The 21917-nt window shown below is 41.4% G+C and overlaps 1 protein-coding gene across 1 annotated transcript in view; it reads right to left on the bottom strand.

Annotated features, from left to right (window-relative positions):
- kaznb (kazrin, periplakin interacting protein b) overlaps positions 1-21917 on the bottom strand; it is a 139065-nt gene that overhangs the window by 16200 nt on the left and 100948 nt on the right. The window contains exons 4-5 of the mRNA XM_006783205.2: positions 19276-19383; positions 582-773 (exon numbers count right to left, since the gene is read on the bottom strand). Coding sequence (XP_006783268.1) covers positions 582-773; positions 19276-19383 — 300 coding nt within the window. The remainder of the gene's footprint in view (positions 1-581; positions 774-19275; positions 19384-21917) is intronic.

The raw sequence follows: 21917 nt of genomic DNA, 5'->3' as shown, positions 1-21917 counted from the left end.
CTTCCAACAAGTGGACATCCCACACAAATGCCCCCACCCCTCCCCGAAAAAGATTGTGAATTTCAGACTGTGAAACGCTCAGAGAAACTTCAAAAAGGCCAAAAGCTTCATATCAGACTCCCCAGGCCACAGTTAGCAAGTTAAATATTAAAGTTCATGGCACTAAGACACATTAAGACAAACCACAAGACTTCTGGAACAATTTTTTTTGGACAGATGAACCTATTGGACCATGCAAACACCACTGTATATGCTGCCTGGAAACATTTAATTGAACCAATTACTGTGAGAAAGCACAATGTAGAAGACGTTTTTGTACGAATACAAAAAAAATGACTTTGTAGATCATTTTGATGTCCCAAATGTTTGTCATGTAATGGAAAAAAAAAATTTATACTGTCTGCTTTTGTTTGGTAAGACAAAGTGGATTTCATTTAATTACAAGATATTCTGGCTTGACATAACATCCCCATGAAAGCTTGGACAGCTGTATTTGCTGTACATTTGAAGTAGGTAGGTGCTGGAAACACGGGGGTTCTGGTAGATTAGACAAGACGACAAGATGTCTGTTTGCTTCTGACCTTGTAAGGCCTCCTTGGCACGGTCCAGCTCCTGCTCCTTGTCACCCAGCTGCACACGGAGCTCTGTGGCAGAAAGCAGATTGGCAGAGCAGCCGCCCTGGGTCTCCTCCAGGTCTTTAGTCAACATGTCCTTCATTTGCCTCAGCAGGTGGACCTCCTCTTGGAGCTGGACCACCTCTTCACGCAGCAACACTGAAGGAGAGAAAGAGTTTGCAAATTTAGATTATGTGTAGAATAAATATGGAGGGTAAGTGTGCAGAAAAAAAATGAGAAAGGAGGATGGAAATAAAAGAGTAAAATACAGGGATGTCCAAAAGGGGCAAAATATGCAACAGGAAATGGAAAAATATGAATTAATAACAAAAGTGATAAAATTCTTCAATACATCAAACCACAAAAGTTACAGCTTCCATTCAGATGTTGCCAGAGGTGTTGCAGAAATGTAGTTACATGCTGAGTGACAGACTCAGGTCTGGCACTGGTGATGGTAGTACGCAAGAGACAGCAGCCTGATAAGACTTAATAAAATATAAGCGGCACACACTCGGGCTGTGCTCCTCTGTGCCATATTTTCCCTCAGCTGTGCAATGCCTCATAACCCTCAGGGGAAACAGGCAAGCAAACATGAGCAGGGAACTAAGGCGAGGACACAGCAAACTGAAGAGCGAACGCAGTGGCACAAGCTGGTGGACACATTTGTAAAGCCAGAGGACAGAAACAATGAAAAAGTCCATTGAAGGAAACCCGTACTAGCAAAAGTGTCACAATGATTTATACTGCGCACATAAAGGGTAGAAGGTCTGTTCCAGGAGAACGCAAGAACAAAGACAGATGAAATACGCAGTCAGCCAAAACATTTCAGCATAGAATAAAACCTGCAAACGCAATGATAGATTTGTAATTTCCCCCCAAAATAACTCAATACCATAGAGCGCTGCATAAAGAAAAAAAAAGCTATTTGGATCTTATAAGGGATGATGGGTTAATAAATCACGAGTTAAATAAGCAGAAAATTAGTCAAAAAACTGTTTGATTAACAATTTTTCTTGTTAAAAAAAAGTGATTTATCACCTTAGTAGATGTGCTCGAAAGCATAAGAAACTTTTGACATTTTTCAGACAAAACAAGTTTTGAGGTCCAGGAAAATATGTTGGGTGACTTCTGTTGGGAATCCGACAGACAAAAAATTAATTAACAAATCAGTGAGAAATTGTTAGTAGTTCGTTTACTTTCTGTTGCATGAATAAGAATCTGCAATCAAGCTAGCGTCACTCAAGGCTCTGATGTTAACTTCAAAGAAAAGTTAAATGTCTGATAGATGACTGTGTCAAAAGAACAACAGCAAACGCACACATGCACGAAAACATCATGGGCCTTGGGAACAGGAATTCAGAGGTAACCCCGATTTAACCCCATGTTAAACTGAGAGCACATACACTGGAAAAACGGTGATGATCCAGAACGCATGACTGGAAAAAAACAAACAAACCATGGAAACGATCCAGCAGCTATAGAGTTGTTTCAGCCTGGATCGATAAGCTCAACTAACCATCGAGGAATGTCATTCGTACAGCAATATACATCAATATTTAAAGTAAAGAAGTGGAGTGCTCCCTAATTTTTAAGGCAATGCCTTCAAAACTTTGCATAAAACTATAAAGAGAGCCGAAGTCAACGTGAGGAAGCCTGCATCAGAGGAAAAAAGAGAGACGGTCTTAGCAGGCCTGCAGCCAGACGTTGTGGGGCTGCAGCAGCTCCGATAAGAGAGGAAGGGACAGTCCATCGGTCTCTGTCAGCGCGGGACTCTGGAAGCACAGCGGGCAGCTCTGTGCTGCATGTGACAAAAAGAGTTTGTTTCCCAGAGAGAGCAATCTCTCATGGCCTTCTTGCAGCTTAAATCCATTTATTCATCTGTTTACCTGCAGGCTCTCCTATTTTTGTCACGGGAGCCCGGCAGCTGCTTTTGATGACACTGGACAGAATTGGACATTATTTATGAGGACGCTTTATATTTGCTTCGCTGCGATGTGGATGCTGATCGACTCTTGTCATTAGCTGTCAGTTTGGAAATCGCTGCATTGTAGTTGCCAAGTATTAGCATCATTACACGCTTGTGTTATATCCATTAAGCTGTAACTCAATAACAAAGTGTGAGCATTTTGTCCTAAGGGTATCTACGGTGGATTTAGTGAGAAATGTGTTTAACTTACAAAGAATCAATAACACATTTCTCCCAAATCCAATTTAGCATTAATTTTCAGCATCATCCTCTTTTACAATTAAATACACCGACTCACACAGCAGACACGGGCTAAAATACACAGAAATGGACCTGCAGGAGGTTTTTTTTTCTTTTTAACAACTCAAATTGTGGTAAAACTTGAGGAAAAATAAAAGTTAAGACTTCTTCTGCAGATGTATGTGATTGTTTCACATCTCAAAAAGAGTGAAAGGACATAAAGAAAAGGGTGCCGACAGAGGCGAGCCATCCATTGCCTGTACCTACAGATAACTCACCTCCATATACACTGTTTTATGCAATCTAAAAAAGCAATTTAAACTGACAGGAGTCATATAAGCCACACAAAGCAGTATGCGCTCTGAGCTTTGAGTGGTTGTGCAGAGAGCTTGGCAAAGCTATTAGTGTCCTCCCACATAAGAAGAGAACCCACTCTCTTCCTACTCAGCAGCGTCCCATTCAATGAACTTCTCATCCAAGCCTCCCATTAGTTTGTCCATCAAAGCCAGTCAGTAGCAGGTCAATCTCTGTCCCTTTTCCTTGCATAGCAGAGCTATTAAAACCCAGCACGCACACACACACACACACACACACACAGCTGAGGAGAGCACATACAGTAGCTGTAGGCTTATGATGAGGTGTTAGAGAAAGCAGAGGCACCGGGAAGGTTAAGTGGGTGTTGGAAATGTGTTGATTGGTGGTCAAAGACCTGAACTAGTCTCTTGTGAACCATATGCAGGATTAAAGTGGCCTCATTTGTATACATGACTGATCAAAGATGCTTAACGTGCACTACGGTGGAATATTAAACTTGGATGAGAAAGTCCATTTAAAGCTAATGCTCTTGTTGCATTTTAAAAGCAGTTTGCGTCTCACTATGCACGAAAAATGTCCCGGTTAATAGAAGGAGGCCACAAACCGAATAGGAAAAAAAAAGGTAGAAGTAGTTCCAGAGAACTTTAAATGTGAGGCTTGTGTAATAACTAGAAATGGAAAATATTTCTCATGAGACATCTAAACACATTTTCCAGGACACATGGGGATAGATATACTCTATTTTCAATTGGGCTTACGATTTTCTTTTTTGATAAAGCATATAGTTAGGGCTGAATCAGATGACCCTGAATCCTCCTTTAGTTACGCTGCAATAAGCCTGGGCTGCTGGGGGCTTCCCGTGATGCACGAGTGTATGAGTGTTTCTTCTTCACTCACTATGTGTTTATACACCACTCTGCAGTTAAACATTAGTTATCATTAACCTCGGACTCTCTTCCACAGTGTATATTTCATCCTGTCTTCCTCCCATCACACCCGACAGGTCACAGCAGATGACCGGCTTTCCCTGGGCCTGGTTCTGCTGGAGGTTTCTTCCTGTTAGGGGGATTTTTTCCTTCCCACTGTCGCAAAGTTTTTTCCCAGCAGGAATGGATTCATTTTTGGGGGACTTTCTCTATTATTATAGCATAGATGTTACAATGTTACGATATGTTACATGTTACAATACAAATCCCTTTGAGGCAACTGTTGCTGTGGTTTGGTGCTGTATAAATAAAATTGAATTGAACAGATCACATGATAGGGTGGGGCTAGGCTTCACAATGGATTCACAATCAACCTTGGCTGATTGTGACCCACACCTTTTTTCACACAGCGTGGGTGTGATTAGGCAAAGGATCAATAGGGGGTCCATGACCCTCTTGGGGACACTCCCATAGGGCTTAAAATCTGGGACTCTCCACCAGTTGCTCTTAGAACTCAAGAAGCTTCTTGGATGAGAGGTGAAACGTCTTCAGGGACTACAGACACCTTCTTTCCAAGCTCTTTAGGCTACAATGACCTGGATGCCTGAGAACCTTCACAGACGAATTGAACAGATATCTCAAACCTGCAACAGTCCTTGCGGCTAGCTGCTAGCATGGTAACATTTCTGTAATTTGGGTGTAGTTCCACAAGACATCATAAAAGACATCATAAAGAGCAGCCTCTCCAGCAGCATGGCATATTTTTAAGCAAAACCATTAGAATGACATTTGTCAGTCGAGCAGGGCGTCAAAAATCTCTGCAGTGACAGCAGCTAACCATTCTGCCTTGAGGAGCTATGATGTGCATGGTTGTCATTTTTCCGCTTTGGTCTTCCTGCCAATTCAGATTTGTGTAATTTAAAAGTACAGTATACAAGACAAACCCAGAGGCAGTGGTGCTGGCTGTTCTTCTCCTCAAATCTCTCAGGTACAGTGAGTGAAAACAGCTGAGCTGGATAACGAGGGCACACGGAGCTTTCTAAGATCTTTACCACACATGCTGTAGTACCCCACACCTCTCTCTTAAATACCTGCTGAACCTTCATTAAGGAGCGTAGGTGGGTTTTCTGAGATTTTCACTTTAGGCTCTAAGGGATCACCTTGTTTTAAAAAAATGTAACAAACAAATTTATGTGACAGCTTCATGGCAGAAAAATCCAGAGGAGGCCGTTCAGCCTGGTTGAACAGCTTTAGCTTCCATGGAACGAACATGTTGGCAAGACACTTGTTAAAAATATGAAGGAAGTTATTCCTGCAGACAAAGAAGATCCGGCCAAAACTTTCAAATCATTTTCCTGCATGAGCTCTTATTAAGCTACGAGTGCAGCACCACACAAAGTGCAAACCACAGCTTTGGCTTCTTTTAGAAGATTAGTATTGAATTAGAATAGAATAGCTTCTTATTGTCACCGTTACAAGAACAATGAAAGGCAGTTTGGCATTTCTCCATGTGTGTGAAGTACACAATAGCGTAAGTATTTACACAATAACAGACAAATTTACACAAGAAAGATATGTACAAGTTATACATACACCTGCAAACATACACGCACATACATACATATATGAATATATACATATATGCATCCGTACATACATACACATACATATTTTCACATACATGCTTACATCTATATACATACACATACATGCCATCTAACTAGCAGGTGCATTGAGAGGTGCAGTGTGATCAGTGATATTGCACATTAAGGGGGGTGGGGGTTCTGTTGGAACTATACTAAATAAGGTTATAATAAATACAGTTTAAAGAGGTAGGGGTGTTGGTTGCATTGAAGTATAAACAGAAATACGATTTATGCAGTGCAGTTATCCTCCAATCAGGGTGGAGGTAGGGCATGTTTGACAGCCTGTGGGTAAAAACTTCTGTTGTGTCTGTTTGTCTTTGACCTTATGGACCTGTAACGTTTACCAGAGGGAAGAGGGGAAAAAAGTGAGTGTCCAGGGTGCGAGGGGTTTTTGATGATGGTGCTGGCTTTCTGCTGAAGTCTGCCAGTATAGATGTTTCTGAGGGGGGTTAGTGAAGTGCCGATTGCCCACTCTGCTACCCTCACCACCCGCTGCAGTTTCCTCTTGTCCTCCGCGGTGCAGCAGTTGAACCAGAGTGTGCAGCAGTAAGTCAGAAGGCTCTTGAAGGTGGAGCGGTAGACGTTTACTAGCAGTCTTTGGGGTAATTGGGCCTGACGTAGTTTCCTGAGGAAGTACAGCCTTTGTTGTGCTTTCCCTACCTGGTGGGAGATGTTACGGTAAGGTCAGCCAAGATGTGGACTCAGAGAAACTTAAAGCTTTCTACCCTTTCTACCTCCTCCCCATCAATGTAGAGGGTAGAGTGCTCAGATCGCTCTGTTCTTCTGAAGTCGATTACCATCTCCTTGGTCTTGGATGTGTTCAGATGCAGGTTGTTGTCATCAGACCATCGCTTCAGATGCTGAACCTCCTCTCTGTAGGCTGAATTATTGTTGTTGTCAATCAGTCCTATGACGGTGGTGTGGATTGGTGAACAGTCATGGGTGAAATGTGAGTATAAGAGGGGACTGAGGACACACCCCTGTGGGACACCCACATTCAGAATGAGGGTGGAGGAGGTGTGCTCTCCCATTCTGACGTTCTGGGGTCTGTTGCTCAGGAAGTCCAATATCCAGCTGCACAGTGAGCTGCTGAGTCCTAAGTTGCTTAGTTTATTAACCAGTTTGTGGGGTTGAACTGTATTGAAGGCAGAGCTGAAGTCCACAAACAGCATTCTAACATAGGTGTTACGACTGTCCAGGTGTGTGAGGGCTGTGTGAAGAGCTGTTATTATTGCGTCCTCTGTCGATATATCACAGTGTGTCAACATGTTTAAACAGAGCATATTACGGGGAGAAAAACTGCAGCTTTTTTTCAATAATCAGAAAAACTGTAGAGCGTCAAGGCATTTTGTTTATTTCTGAATATCATGCACTGTCTTTTTCCACTCAGTTGAGTCCCTTACTGTTTATGCACAGCTATAATATGATATCTGTAATGCAGGAAATGTGCAGGGAATTGGAGCTGAATGATGAAAACCGTAATGGCTTTCCAGAGAAAGCACTGAGAGATGTTCTGGTGTCACATTGGAGGGGGCCTGGCTAATATATTGGGACATCAAAGCAGCCCCATTCAATGGCACATTTTTCAAAAGAAAAATAAAAAAGAAGAAAAAATTGACCATGCAGCGAATAATAAAGCAAGAAAACATATATCAAAGCTTTCTTTAAACCAAATTTTAAGCAATATGACAAGTGTTTACTGGGGATAAAAACACCTCACTGTAACAAAAAGCTTTGTTGTCAGTGGCTGATATGAGCAGAGCTGTTTTAAACAACCACCAAAGTCTTTAAAACAGTCCATAAAAGCCTCCTAATAAGCTCTTCTTTCCTAAGCTCTGCTTGTTGATAAACGTTACCTAGGATGAACTAATAGAAACATCAAAAACTTGTTTTCAGGACAGCAGTCTGCTCGGAGGCTTTATGCAAAAAGAAAAACATTACATAAGTGTGTAGCTGCATTGCAGGTGATTGTGTTGACTCAAACAGAATCCCTGAAGAAAGTGAGCTAAAATGATGTCTTATGATTATTAATAATATTATTATAAAATGCGATGTAAACAGGAGTAAAAGACAAAAAGGACATAAGCACAAAGCAAAAACTCTGAAGGTAAATTTAAGCAGAAAAGCTCATTATTAGAGCCAAACAAAGCAAAGTAAATGAAAGAAACCACAAATTGTAACCTTTACGTTTAAGCCTCAACTTCAGAAGAGCTAGAAGGGCTTAACCTGTGGATCTAAGCGTCTGACCTGGTTCACGGTGGAACACCTCACATCTAATAAGGTTAATTGGCAGCAGCTCAGTCATAACTGGGTATAAATAGACCATTTGAAACAACCTGGGGTTTGTTCAACACACTCTGAAAGACGGCATGAGCAAGTTTATAGTTTCAGAATAACATTTCTTCATGTAAAGTACACTCCATACACTAAGGGTCCAGCCGGGGTTTGAATCAGGAACCTTCTTCCTTTGTGGTGACAGCACTAACTGCACCAATGTGTAAAATGTTTAAAAGGGAGAAGGCCAAAAGCCTACTTTGAATGTCTGCGATCTTTTGATCCGTTCTAGATTGTTTGACGTCGGTGATGATATGGAGGTGCTGAACGCTATACACATATCTTTATCTATTCACCATTATGCTACCAATCCAGCAATGTTTTTTTTTTTTCTAAAGGAAGGCTTCTACCATGGTCTTGCTGAAATAAGTAAACTATATTCTGCCCATATTACAGCAGCCAGACTCCTTAACAGGAGGGTCTGGGTGCTGAACTGCCCTCGTTGCAGCAGGGAGCTGTAAAATGACAAAAGAGGCCCATGGGGCTGCTGAAATCCCACATCTAGAATGGACAGGACAACACTGCGGTCTTTAAACTATAAAAATCGCTCAGTTCCCCTGAACTATAAATAGCATTGTTAAAGGAAGAATTTATGCAGTAAAGTAGCAATCGTGGTTGTGTCCAAGCTTTTCCTGTAACATGTTATCAGCATCAAATTTAGGGGTGAAAAAGAGCTTTTCAGTTTCAATATTTAGTATTATTTTCAATGAAGGGCTTGAATTATTTGCACAGCAATGCCTCCTGTTTTAATTTATATTTACAGTGTCCTGAGTTTCTGAAAATGGTTGCACTTAGTGTGTGCAATTGAGCTTAAAGGTGGCTATTTCTATAGTAAATTATGAGGACAGGCGCACATGCCTGCTGAGCTCTGGCCTTCACTATTTATGGTATGAAGCTCGGGCAAGACTGACATGAGAGAAGACAACAGTGTGATTCAGCTCATACAAGTAACTCTGTAACCTTTAAAGGGAGGAAAATACACCTTAAAAGAAGTCATGCAAGGCATACAGTCAGTAACAAAACATTCATGAGTGGATAACTTACGTCACATTGCAAATAACTTTAGAGTGCTTCATCAGAGTGGTGATGTGAATGGTACACAAGAGTATCTGAGTGACGTTACTAGTTTTCTTATGGTATCTCTGGCATCTGAAGAACCACTGGATGAAACCTTTACATACTTTTGTTTATGACTAATAATAGGTTGATTCCCATTAGCCTCAGCATATTTGGATAAACATAGGTGTGTTGGCCCCGTCAGTGCAAGTATGTCATCATGCTAGCGACAGATAAAAGGGGCCAAAGTGTGTGGTCTTACAGCTGATTGCATAACTACAGATATATAAAATCAGGAAGTCAAGTTAAAAGAAAAAAAACCTCCAAAACAACACATTCCTTTCAATTCCTTTCTCCCATTCAAATAATTCCATCCATCCATAGGATGAGAGACATGGTACTTCCTGGAGAGGTGGCCATGCTACTGCAGGCCCTACACACAGAAACAGACAATCATTCGAGGCCAACATGCATCTGCATCTTCCTTCTGTGGAAAAAAGCTGGAGTATCTTCAGAGAACCCACACAGATGCAAGGAAAACATGCAAACGCCACAGAGAGAGGCCCCCGGGTGGCCAGTGATTTGAATACAGGACCTTCTTTCTGTGAGACAACAGTGCTATCTACCATCACGCTGCCTCCTCCTTCCAATTCTGCATTGAACAAATGTCTGTTCAGATTAGTTTCTAGAAGTCTTCTGAGCTTTTTACAACTTCAGACAGAAAAACCAAACCATGTGTTTACAGATTTATTAAATAACTGTAACCAATCAGTTCCAAACCCATGCCTGACACAAGAGAGAGAGAAACGACTGAGAGTGAGAAGCTTCATAAGTAAATACATTCATTCTTTCAGGGGCACCCTGCTGAGTCAAATTAAGGGGAGGTTGGGTGGATGGATGGCATAGGTACGCTGCAGCGATTAGTGGCTTTTGTAAAATCATCAGCAAAACTATATTTAGCATCTTTATTGTCAACTTGTACTATGGGCACAGCAGGAACCTGTGTGGTAATAGATTGGAGATTGTATAGAGAGTGTGGACAGCATTAAATCAGATTTGATATGCTTAAGCTACAAATAGCAGTAAAAGCACTGATGAGCTTCAAACCAGGAGATCAAAAAGATGTGAGCAAACACCTTATTTCTAATGCCCTGACACCCGGAGACTCTGAGCACTGTGCTGTTGCATCCTAAAAAGTCCCTGCACGTATGGGTCAGGTCCATTCCCCTGTCAGGCTATTACACCTGGCTTGTCTATAATACATCTGGGCATAAATAATGCATGCTACTGACTCTTTAACCTACCTGACTAAAGTATTTACCATTTAATCGATAATTCAACACGGTTATAGATAACAAATCCAGCTAATACATCAAAAATTCACATATAAACATACAAAATACTTGTAGTTTTCTAAAATTTGCTAACAAATAATAAATGCAAATCATATATGATTCCAAACATTTTTTACAAATAAATAACTGCAAAGTGGGGTGTGCGTAATTATTCAGCCCCCTGAGTCAATACTTTGTAGAACCACCTTTTGCTGCAATTACAGCTGCCAGTCTTTTAGGGTATGTCTCTACCAGCTTTGCACATGTAGAGACTGAAATCCTTGCCCATTCTTCTTTGCAAAACAGCTCCAGCTCAGTCAGATTAGATGGACAGCGTTTGTGAACAGCAGTTTTCAGATCTTGCCACAGATTCTGGATTGGATTTAGATCTGGACTTTGACTGGGCCATTCTAACACATGGATATGTTTTGTTTTAAACTATTCCATTGTTGCTCTGGCTTTATTTTAGGGTCGTTGTCCTGCTGGAAGGTGAACCTCCGTCCCAGTCTCAAGTCTTTTGCAGACTCCAAGAGGTTTTCTTCCAAGACTGCCCTGTATTTGGCTCCATCCATCTTCCCATCAACTCTGACCAGCTTCCCTGTCCCTGCTGAAGAGAAGCCCCCCCAGAGCATGATGCTGCCACCACCATATTTGACAGTGGGGATGGTGTGTTCAGAGTGATGTGTAGTGTTAGTTTTCCTCCACACATAGCGTTTTGCATTTTGGCCAGAAAGTTCCATTTTGGTCTCATCTGACCAGAGCACCTTCTTCCACATGTTTGCTGTGTCCCCCACATGGCTTGTGGCAAACTGCAAACGGGACTTCTTATGGTTTTCTGTTAACAATAGCTTTCTTCTTGCCACTCTTCCATAAAGGCCAATTGGCCAAGGCAAGGCCAATTTTGTGCAGTGCACGACTAATAGTTGTCCTATGGACAGATTCCCCCACCTGAGCTGTAGATCTCTGCAGCTCGTCCAGAGTCACCATGGGCCTCTTGGCTGCATTTCTGATCAGCGCTCTCCTTGTTCGGCCTGTGAGTTTAGGTGGACGGCCTTGTCTTGGTAGGTTTACAGTTGTGCCATACTCCTTCCATTTCTGAATGATCGCTTGAACAGTGCTCCATGGGATGTTCAAGGCTTGGGAAACCTTTTTGTAGCCTAAGCCTGCTTTAAATTTCTCAATAATTTTATCCCTGACCTGTCCGGTGTCTAACTCCAATCGAGTTAACTGAACTGCTGTTCACAAACGCTGTCCATCTAATCTGACTGAGCTGGAGCTGTTTTGCAAAGAAGAATGGGCAAGGATTTCAGTCTCTACATGTGCAAAGCTGGTAGAGACATACCCTAAAAGACTGGCAGCTGTAATTGCAGCAAAAGGTGGTTCTACAAAGTATTGACTCAGGGGGCTGAATAATTACGCACACCCCACTTTGCAGTTATTTATTTGTAAAAAAAAATGTTTGGAATCATGTATGATTTGCATTCCACTTCTCACGTGTACACCACTTTGTATTGGTCTTTCACGTGGAATTCCAATAAAATTGATTCATGTTTGTGGCTGTAATGTGACAAAATCTGGAAAATACTTTTGCAAGCCACTGTATGTGCCCATGCTGGCTGAGCACATAAGAATAAATCCAGCAAACATTTAGCTCTCCACGTGTGTATGTAATGTATTTGGACTAGTGTGTGTTTTCTATTCTTTTTGCTTTTAAGTAACGGATACAACAACCTGTGCCACGTTTTAGGTTCAGTTTTAGTCAAAATCAAAGAGAATCATCATATTCAATATTCAGGATAGGTCAACAGCTGCTGCAGTCCTCATATCAGACATCAGAAGACAATTTCTAGATGCCATGCCGGTCCCCGAGAAGTTCACTGGACCCACCTTTACTTGTTTGTTGTGAAAAGTCCCTGCCTGTAAAGTCTTGTTATTAGCAAGCGGAATGCAGCTCAGGCAGACTGAGTTGATTCAACTCACTCAACCAGTCGAGAATATTCCAGCTGTTCACTTGAAAAGTTCGTTGTTGGGTGATTTATAGCTATGTTTACGATTGCTGAACTGATGAATGGTGAAATTTCACCCAGTGGGTTCATTACATTTAGCCAATTCTGAGCACACACGTCGCTCCTGTACATCTCTGATTTATCCCATTGCTTCTGTCAGTGTTGATTCCAGTGAAGCACAGTGCTTGACAGAAGATGCCTGTTTGTCACCAACATAGAAAGTCTCACGAGTCAGAGATTGATTTCTTTTTATGGGTCTACAGATCTAGTTTCATTTCATGTCTCTTACCCAGGGTTTGCATTTCGTGGCGATTCTTCTAGTTAGGGACACAACGTGTTCCCTTAATCATTGACAAGGACACAAGTCTGCTCTCCTTTCCTAGATAGCACTCCTGACATTTAGTGCAGTCATAAACGGGTGTTTGGCCTTTATATGATTTTTTTTTCTGCAAGCAAACCGCAGTTTCTTTCTCTAGCTGACAGATTTTTTCCTTTTTTTTTTGGTTATTATTTACCTGGATTCTCAAACCTTTACTCCCAGCATTCAGAGACAATTCAACCTCAATTTAATCTCTGACCTGTGCATGATCTAATACTGAAACAATGCACAGCTTCCCAAAATAAAATTTGGATTCTGAACGTGCAACTACTCTTAAACAACTGCAATTTGTGTGCCGTTTACCCTTGTACCACAAAATGCTCAGTACAGCATTAAAAAGGACCATACTAAACCAATCCTACTCAAATTAAATCTTAAACTTGGCACATTACTGTGTTGTAGAACCATTTCAAGCCAAATGTGCAAAAACAAGGTCTGATGAATGAAAACAGTGTAAGTGTTAAGTTGCTTAGACTCTGGAATGTACATCTGTGCAAGTATACAGTATCTATCAGGAACAGTTCCTATTAATTAATTGCCTGGGGGGGGGTTACATTACAACTGAGGTCAGTGCAAGGATGCCAAGTGAAGATAGCTGTAATTGATTCACGTGTTTATAATGTGCAGATTAGGCACTCTGCCAAAGACGCTCCATTTGGAGGCTCCGAGAACTTGAAAGTAATTTAAATATTTTTCATATGGTCAGAGAGATGCATCCGCCCTCGATGTCACTTGGAATTGGCATCCTTCCCTGTGCATTGGTTTTGTTTACATAAAGGGAATCATCCAGTGATTACTTAACCCTGCTGGCATGAAGGAACTGAAAAGGGCACTCCTCCAGTTTATGACAAAGGAATAAAACTGAAGTGACTGTACAGGGAATGTACTATTATCCAGCTTTCAGCTCAATCAATCGAAATGACCTCATCCCTCTAAAGCTACACCATATATAACAATTTCCCCCTGTTCTAATGTGAGACACCGGAGAAGCCAATCAATGTGCTCAAGCTGTTTTCCCTCAGATACATCTGCTTAGATGTCAAGCACGAGCTCCTGTGGTAAAGCCACACAGGATTTAACAGATGCTACATAGTCAGGTTGCTATGATATTTCATACTGCATTTATTTTAAAGGCATAGTTTGACAGTTTGGGAAATACTCCTGTGTCCTTAACAAGAGGATTAGAAGATCGATACCACGCTCATGTCAGTATTATAAATATGCAGCTCTGGAGAAAGGCCACAGGCCTGGAAGGAGAAAAATGGCTTGTCCAAGGAGAAGAAATGCTTTCAACTAGCACCTCTAAAAGGTCACCATTAGACACATCACATCTCTTTCCTTGTTTTTTTAACTGTGGTTTTATAGAAGGATTTTACAGTCAAGAAGCAGTTTGGCAAACTAAAATTGTTTAATGAACTGAGGTGTTTACCATCAAATTGTAAAGCCACCATCATGCCACCATGTTAGTATCTGAAACAAAGCAACCAGAAGCCATCAAATACTTTGTCAACTCACTTAAGCCCCAAACATAAATGGACTTGTGCTTATCAACAAACTATGAATCCTGAAGAAGAAAAGAAAATACTGAAAATGAGTATGAGGTTGGGTTCATGATGCTGAAGAAGAAAATGGCGAACAACCCTCAATTTGAATCTGCAGACAAGCCTTAACATCTGCTAGGAACAACAGGATCTAGTCTGTGCAGAACTGGAAATCCACGTGTTTTGATACACAGTGTCCCTCATGTCCTGGAGCATGCCTGAATAATCTCACAAACTGCAGGTGGCGCCTGCTGGGCTGCAGCTTATGTGTGTAACGTTAAAAGCCTTACTCAAGTTTAGTTTGTAAAACACTGCAATAACTACCCGTTCAGTACTCATTAACCGTTGCACTTGTTGAGATGCTGAAAGCAATAACGGCCTGTGATTAGCTCAGGGTAGTTACAGCTCACAGGGAGATCAAACAGAAACAGGATCGAAGAAATCAGGAAACAAAACAAACAAACTTGACTTTATATGTAAAGATGTGCCACACGCTGTGTGTAACGGCCCCGGTGAATAACTTCACAACAGCGCAGTGAGTGGGACGGCAACAGCAAAAGAACAATCTGTGCGTTGCACTGCAGTCGGTCAAACTCATTGTCTTCCAAATTTCTGAGCGGTGACCTCAGGCTTCAGCAAACATGAGCTCCTGTACAAGTCATGCAACACACTGTGGGATGAAACTCATCTCTATTGATTCATAAACAACCACAACAAGTCCATCTGAATGTGTAGACAGACACACACCCACAGCAGCATCAAAGAAACCTTTTCATGGCATCTAGGAAAAGATTCTCCATAGCAGAAGATCTTCTCATTTTCCATCAAACATAATGCATCTTAATTTGTCAGTTTTCTGGATAATACAGTGCGTCTGCTTCCTAAATGAATCCAAACACAACGGCCAACGTAGCTCTTAGATTATAGGCCAGCTTCATTATGTCTGCTGAGCTACTAAACTCCTTTATACCGAACATGAATTTGATAAAACATCACAGTTTATGCACAATGTAAAAGATTAAAAGATCATCCATATAAACGTGTCATACAGTATGTAGGTCACTTTTACTTAAGTAAAATAAATAATCCTGGGATATGGAATAGATTTAAATTAATCAGCTTTTATAGTGGAGGGAAAAGGCATGTGATTGTGAGTATTAAAAAAATGAACCACAGTCAGATCAAAAAGTAAGACTTATAATAACACCGTATTGGGGAAAACATCAGTTTTATAACAATGTGACTTCAGTAATTCTAACAGCATTTCATGGCATATAATTAATATATCAAAAATATATGTAATATTTTGCCATGAGAACCACTTCAATATCACAGCTGGCAAGAAAAGAAGCTTGGTTGATTACTTAATATTAGAGCAGGTGAAAGCAGTCAATTGATTTATGATCTGATTGTCAAAACCTAACTAAGCTGATTAACTGTTTTCTCTAACTTTTAATTTTAACTACTTAAAAAAAACATATTGTGTCTGCCATTCAAATGTGTATTCTGCTACAGTGAATTCACTAGCTTTCTGTTTGTTCTAGAAAACAATTAGGATTAACCTAGCAAATATTATAATGATGATCATGAATAAAAGCGCCGATTAATCGAGCATTAAAGCATTCCGAGGCGCAGTGGAGATGTCTTCTTTATAAACCAATGATATTGTTTTGAATAAATCTATAGTCTACCTGTCAAATAAATGTACAAAGTCCACGCTTTACATCGGGACAATAAGTAGGCGCCTAAGTTAAATCAGGCATGTACCAAATAAAAACGCCTAAGTCAAATGTAGCGTATCCTACAGCAGCGCTTGTTACACTGCATCACAAATCATTTCAGTCTCAAACGTGAAATTTCAGAAATTAATCAGCTTTGTTGTAACTTTTATATTCCTATTATGTAATCAGTCCACTCACTCACCCTCTCTCTCCCTCTCTCTCTCTCTCTCTCTCTCTCTCACACACACACACACACACACACACACACACACACACACACACACAGTCTTTTTTCACCGTCTATTTTCTATTGATCACTCACCGGCCTTCCCCTCCTCTTTCTCGGACCTCATGTCCTTCTCGGCACAGGCTATGCTCGGCTCCACTGTCAGCCTCGGTGTGAGCTCTCATAGCAGATTAAAAAAAAAATTAAACGCACACCTATGCGTCCCGGCTAGTGCACACACAGACCATTCAAACCTCACATACAAACACACACACGCACACTGCGCTGCCGGTCCGGCCGCTCCCAGCTCTGCTTTCTGTGGCTCCACCCAAACAGGTTACCAGGAACTCATCCCCTGAGAGAAACTCGCTACCTTTCCTGCCCCCTTTCTTACCAAACGAGCCTCTTTCTCTGTGTACCTGCGTAACGAGGTGTCCACGGGCAACTAGGACAACATTCACCCACGCCCACTACCGCTTTTCATTCCCCCCCCCCCTCCCGCCTTTCCCGCCTCTCCCGCCTCCTACACACTTGTGGGAGGGTGGAGGGGGCGGGGAATACAAACTGCACCAAGGCCCTCAGGTAATGAGCCAGGTGAGTCAGTGGCGTTCTCACCCCACCTGATGGCCGAGAACACGGTGAAGCGTGTGCTTTTACACTCCACCAGCTGAACGCAGGAGGATACACCCCTCTGTGAAAGCTATGCACTCTCTGTGGGCCTCTACATGAGTGTACAGTGCTCACTTCCTGGATGCGAATGTGTGTTTTGGCCATAGAAAGGAAAACAAATCCCCCTCCAAACACAGCCAAATAAACTTCAGTATAAAGCGCTTTAAAGAGGAGAAAAAGGACCACAACAGTGGCGAATTACTTCAAACTAAACCGCCTTACCTCTTCACAATGAGATTAGAACATTAGTATGAGCAATGCACCTTATCATTAACCTGCTGGGGATGGGGTTGGTCTTTGCCCAATGCTGAGTAAGGACAGACTGTGCCACGTTAGATAGGAACTGGGATGTGTTTGAACAGATTAATAATAAATAAGGCGAAGGCTGGTCCAGTTTTTTTCTCGAGCCTCTTCAGGCTCGAAACCCAAAGGCAGGTACAGTGAGGTGATTTGAAGAAAAGAGACAGGGCTGTACCTGAATTAATTCAGCCTAAAGGGCCCACTTAGATAGAAACCTTTTTTTTTTTAAGTTTATGAGCACCTGAGCAACATAACTAGCATACTAAAGTGTAAGCATGATATATTTGTGTGTGTAGGAGTGTTTGTATGTCACAGAAACGTCAGTTAAATCTCTTGCATGTAAAGTTGTGACAGCAGTTCAGAGCAGCTGCGCCGTTTGTCCCGGCTGTCAGAGGTTGATGCTTAGCTTTTTAACTCTGTCCAAAGATCAAATGTGGTCAAACCAGATACTTGTCACATGAGGCAATGGATCTGTCAGTCACGCACTGACACCTCAAGGATTACTGCCAGGCTCATTTTCTCTGTCCGATCACAGCTCAGAGTAAAGATTGCAACAGTAACTCTTCATTGGCAGTTATTGTAAGACATCAAAAAGAAGGAGATTTATCTCGTTGTAGAGAAAGGCAGATGCTGCAAATGCTTTGGGTTTAGGGTATGGCCTGTATCATAAATCCTTGATTTAGTTTATTAGAACTTTTGAATGATTCAATCTAATAATAATGTAATTATATTCACTTAGATTAATATTTGAACCTTTCTATATCTGCCTGTTTTCTTTGTCTTTATTTAAATAGATACTTTTTTTTGTCAAATGTAGTACTTCATAAATCTAAAGTCATGGTGCAGCTACACCAAATTTTATTCACATGCAGTATTGCTTTTATTCTGACACCTCTTCAGTCTGAAATTTTCCACTCCTCTGTGCCCTTATTCTTCAGCTCAACTACCTGTATCACTATGTCATTCATTTGCTTTGCTAAAATTAAAGCAAGAAGAAATCCTAAAAGCCTTCTTTTTCTACCCTCCACTCTCCTCTGCTGTATTGCTCTCCCTTCTCTCAGCAGAGAACGGTTGACCTGTCAGTCTGCATTATCAGCACTGGGGAGTGCTGATAGAGAGTTAGGATGAAGTGGGATTAAAATATTAGCTTGCCTACAGAGAGTACAGGCTGTATAAAAAAAAGGAGGAAAGGAAGAAAACTCAAAACAACAATAGGCAGTGGGAGAAGCAGGAGAATGAGTGGCCGAGGTCACTAGAGCCGGTGCTCATTGTCGATGGAAATGACATCAGACTTGTCGAACAGCAACCGAGCATGTTCTTCCAGCTTCGAGGCTTTAGACTTGGAAGAAAAGACCGGAATTACAATTACAGTGCAGACTTTCTGGTTTGAGAACAAGCGCGGACAATAGTAGTCATTAGAATGAGAAACACTAACGGACACAAGCAACAATGGACATACAATCAATTGACCTCATGATCGAAACCTTTTGTGCCACGGATACACACTGGTCACTTTGACTGCTGCACTTCAGAAACTGACAGAGGCTATTATCCTGAGCTGCACACTGACAGCAGTGATTGGAGGAGGTAAGTGGCCACGCAGCCCTGCAATAACTGCATGCTGCATTGTAACTCTAGCGCAATAAACATCAATATAGTTCCATTCAGATTGAAGCGGTTTGCAGAGTGAAATGTTTTTCTCTGAGAATCAATCGAGTCCCCCAATTTGGTGTCAGCACTTCTGTGTCTTGCATTGGGAAACAAAACACGTTATTTAGCTGCGATAAATCAAAGGCTGCGATGGATGGTAAAGCCCTCGTGGTCAGGCACCAAGTGCTGTTATCTGACTGTTCTCACCCCCCTCTAGCCTGTGCAGCCTTTTGCTCAGCTTTAACCCCCCATTGCACCCACAAGTCAAGCTGACAGCTCGGTGTCTGTCTTCACCATTCTCACTTCCTGCTGTCACCAAGGCAACATCTTGTATTTTGGAGCGCCACAGTACCTTTGCCTAGCGAGCAGTCTGGTGTGCCAAAGTCCATCAGGCTGGATATTTCTGTTGGGTAGCACATGTCTGTCACCACTGTCTTCTGCCTGTGACGCATGGATGGATCTGTAGGAGAAAGAGATTAAGTTAGATTTTACTGAAATGGATCAATCAAAAAAAAAAGAAAATAAAGAGCTGTTCTGGAGCGCGCACACACACAGAGCAGAGCAGCCATCAAAGCACAAATGTGAGGAGCTGGGGTCGAGGTGGGTTGCAAAGTGGCTTGCCAAACACATGTAAGTATTTTAAAGAAACTCAAATACCACCTCTTTTATGAAATTTGATATTGGAAAGTTATAGTACTTTACCATGCAGCTGCTGATAATTTGCTGTTATCATCCCAACTGCTGGGATTGTGTTAAGCTCAAATTTTGGACATTTTCATTTTTCACGTGCAAAACTTTATCCTACACAGTTAAGCACATTTACAACAACAGCCAATCTAGAAATAACAATTAACCTAACGTGCATGTCTTTGTTCTGTGGGAGGAAGCCTGCAGCAAACCTACACAGTCAGAGGAGAACAAATTCCATAGAAAAAAGGCCCAGAGATTAGGAAATTTAAACCTTTTCTTGATGTGGGATGTCAAAGCTAAACAACGCACCTCTGTGCCGCCCATGGCGTTTTTAGTCAGCAAAACTCTCTGCTGTGAAATGTTGATGTAACGCTGTGTGACTGCCTGTTAAATCAGGGAATGCAATCTGACGTCTGAATTTTACACATGTAAAAAATATGAGTCTTTCTCTTACAGATCACTGCAGTTGTGATCCACAAAGCAATTACACCACAGAATGAGTATCAGTAATGATGCATGGTTGTTGAATTAATACTAAAATTATACCCCCTGCCTATCTAAGTAAGGCCAGAAGACACTGTGCCTGTGCAATGATCTTTTGTGCTCCATACATTGATAAAAGGTTAATGGAACTGCTCAAGGAGGACCCCTGTGAATTGCAGTGAAAGAGACCCATCTGCTCATCATTCCTCCCCTTTTCAAAGAAAAATGGTTTGAGGGAGCACATGTTTGTTTTTAAGTCATCAAAATTCTCCAGTTCACTGCCTTTCTCCCAGCTTCTTCTTCCTTTTTTTTTCCTGGTCCACCTCTGGTGTCTAAAGCATGAAATGCCATAAAAAAAAATGACAATGATTATGGGAGTCAGCAATATCCTCACTGTACAGTGATTAAGTAGAGTGTGATTTTTTTCTAAAGTGGGCTTATGATCCCACAGTCGGTTTAATATCTTTAAACCTGCTTACCTTATACATTCTATGGGGCTATGAATATAGGTTCTCCTCTCAGATACAGAGACATACAAATGCATTTTCTAAATTTCGACATTTTCCTTCAGTACAGCAATAACTGTCTACCCTCAGGTGCCTTCTACAGTAGAACCACGTGCACATCCACTCTTCTTCAATAATGATCTCACTCTTTCCCTCCTAATCTGCATATTTCGACAGTTTTAATTTCACAGCCCTATAGTATTTATCTGCATTACCGACCTTCCCCTCCCTTCTCCCCCTCCTCCATCCCCCTGACCCGTCAATAACGGTTTAGGTGTTGTTAAGCTGACCTTTTCTTTGATTTTTAATATGGAGATTGGAGAGCAGGCGGGCTCACGCTCGACCACTCTTACCACAAACATTAATGAGAGGGATAGATAGAGGGAAAAGATGAAGCTGCTGGCGATGAGACAAATACATAATCTATTCCCATACTTATTTAAGGGTGTTGGCTCTCTGTACTCTTTAAAAAAAGATGTTAATACCTCTGCTGGAGCCATAGTATCTCCCTATTTTATTATCATTAACTGTTATGCAGTATTTAAATATCTGCCTTCTCCATGTGCATGTTTCATTTTTTGGATATTTGTTTTGGTTCTTTATTATATTTTCTGAGCTTTTTACTGATTTAAGTGGCCACCAATTCCATAGGAGCTTTGGTTAGGTACAGTTCATTGTAATTCAAGGAAACACACCCTGTCATGGCCCAAATGAGCCCCACAGAGAGCGATTATCAAATCACTTCATTTCGGCCTGGCTGGACCTCAGCTGTGAGAGGTTAAAGGCTATGGAAATTAAAGGGTCCAGCTGCGCAGGTCCACCTGTAACCTGGCTGCCCAAGCCGAGGCCACAAGGGACAGTCTGTGCTGCCCTTTGTGATCTCGGCCAATTATGTCTTATAAAGTTAATGTTTTTGTCACTCACATCTTTCAGTTAAATGTGATCTTGTCATTAGGCCCAATGTTACTATTAAAAAGGTAGAGTATTTTAATAACATTTAAACTAAAGAAAAATGTGTTTTTGTTGCTTCAAAACCTGTGAGAAAGTGAGACTGTTTTGTTGTTGTTTGTTATTTTTGGACTGGGAGCTAAGCTTCTCTCTCTGGTCGACTGAATATACTGACATTTTTTACACCGACAAATGGACTGCAAACATCACTGCATATTTAAAATATAGATTCCCTGATTTTAAACACTGCGCATCTGATCTAATCTAACTACGCGTCCACTAGAATTACAGTCAACACTCTACTGAAGTTACACATAGTCTCCAAACTTCACAAATCAACAAGAATATTGGGTTGCTGTCAAAGGAA

Source organism: Neolamprologus brichardi, chromosome 5 (genome assembly GCF_056152115.1).
Source record: "Neolamprologus brichardi isolate AB-2024 chromosome 5, ASM5615211v1, whole genome shotgun sequence".
Classification (NCBI taxonomy): Eukaryota; Metazoa; Chordata; class Actinopteri; order Cichliformes; family Cichlidae; genus Neolamprologus; species Neolamprologus brichardi.
Note: the sequence above shows the minus strand (reverse complement) of the source record. Positions and strands in the feature narration are given on the sequence as shown.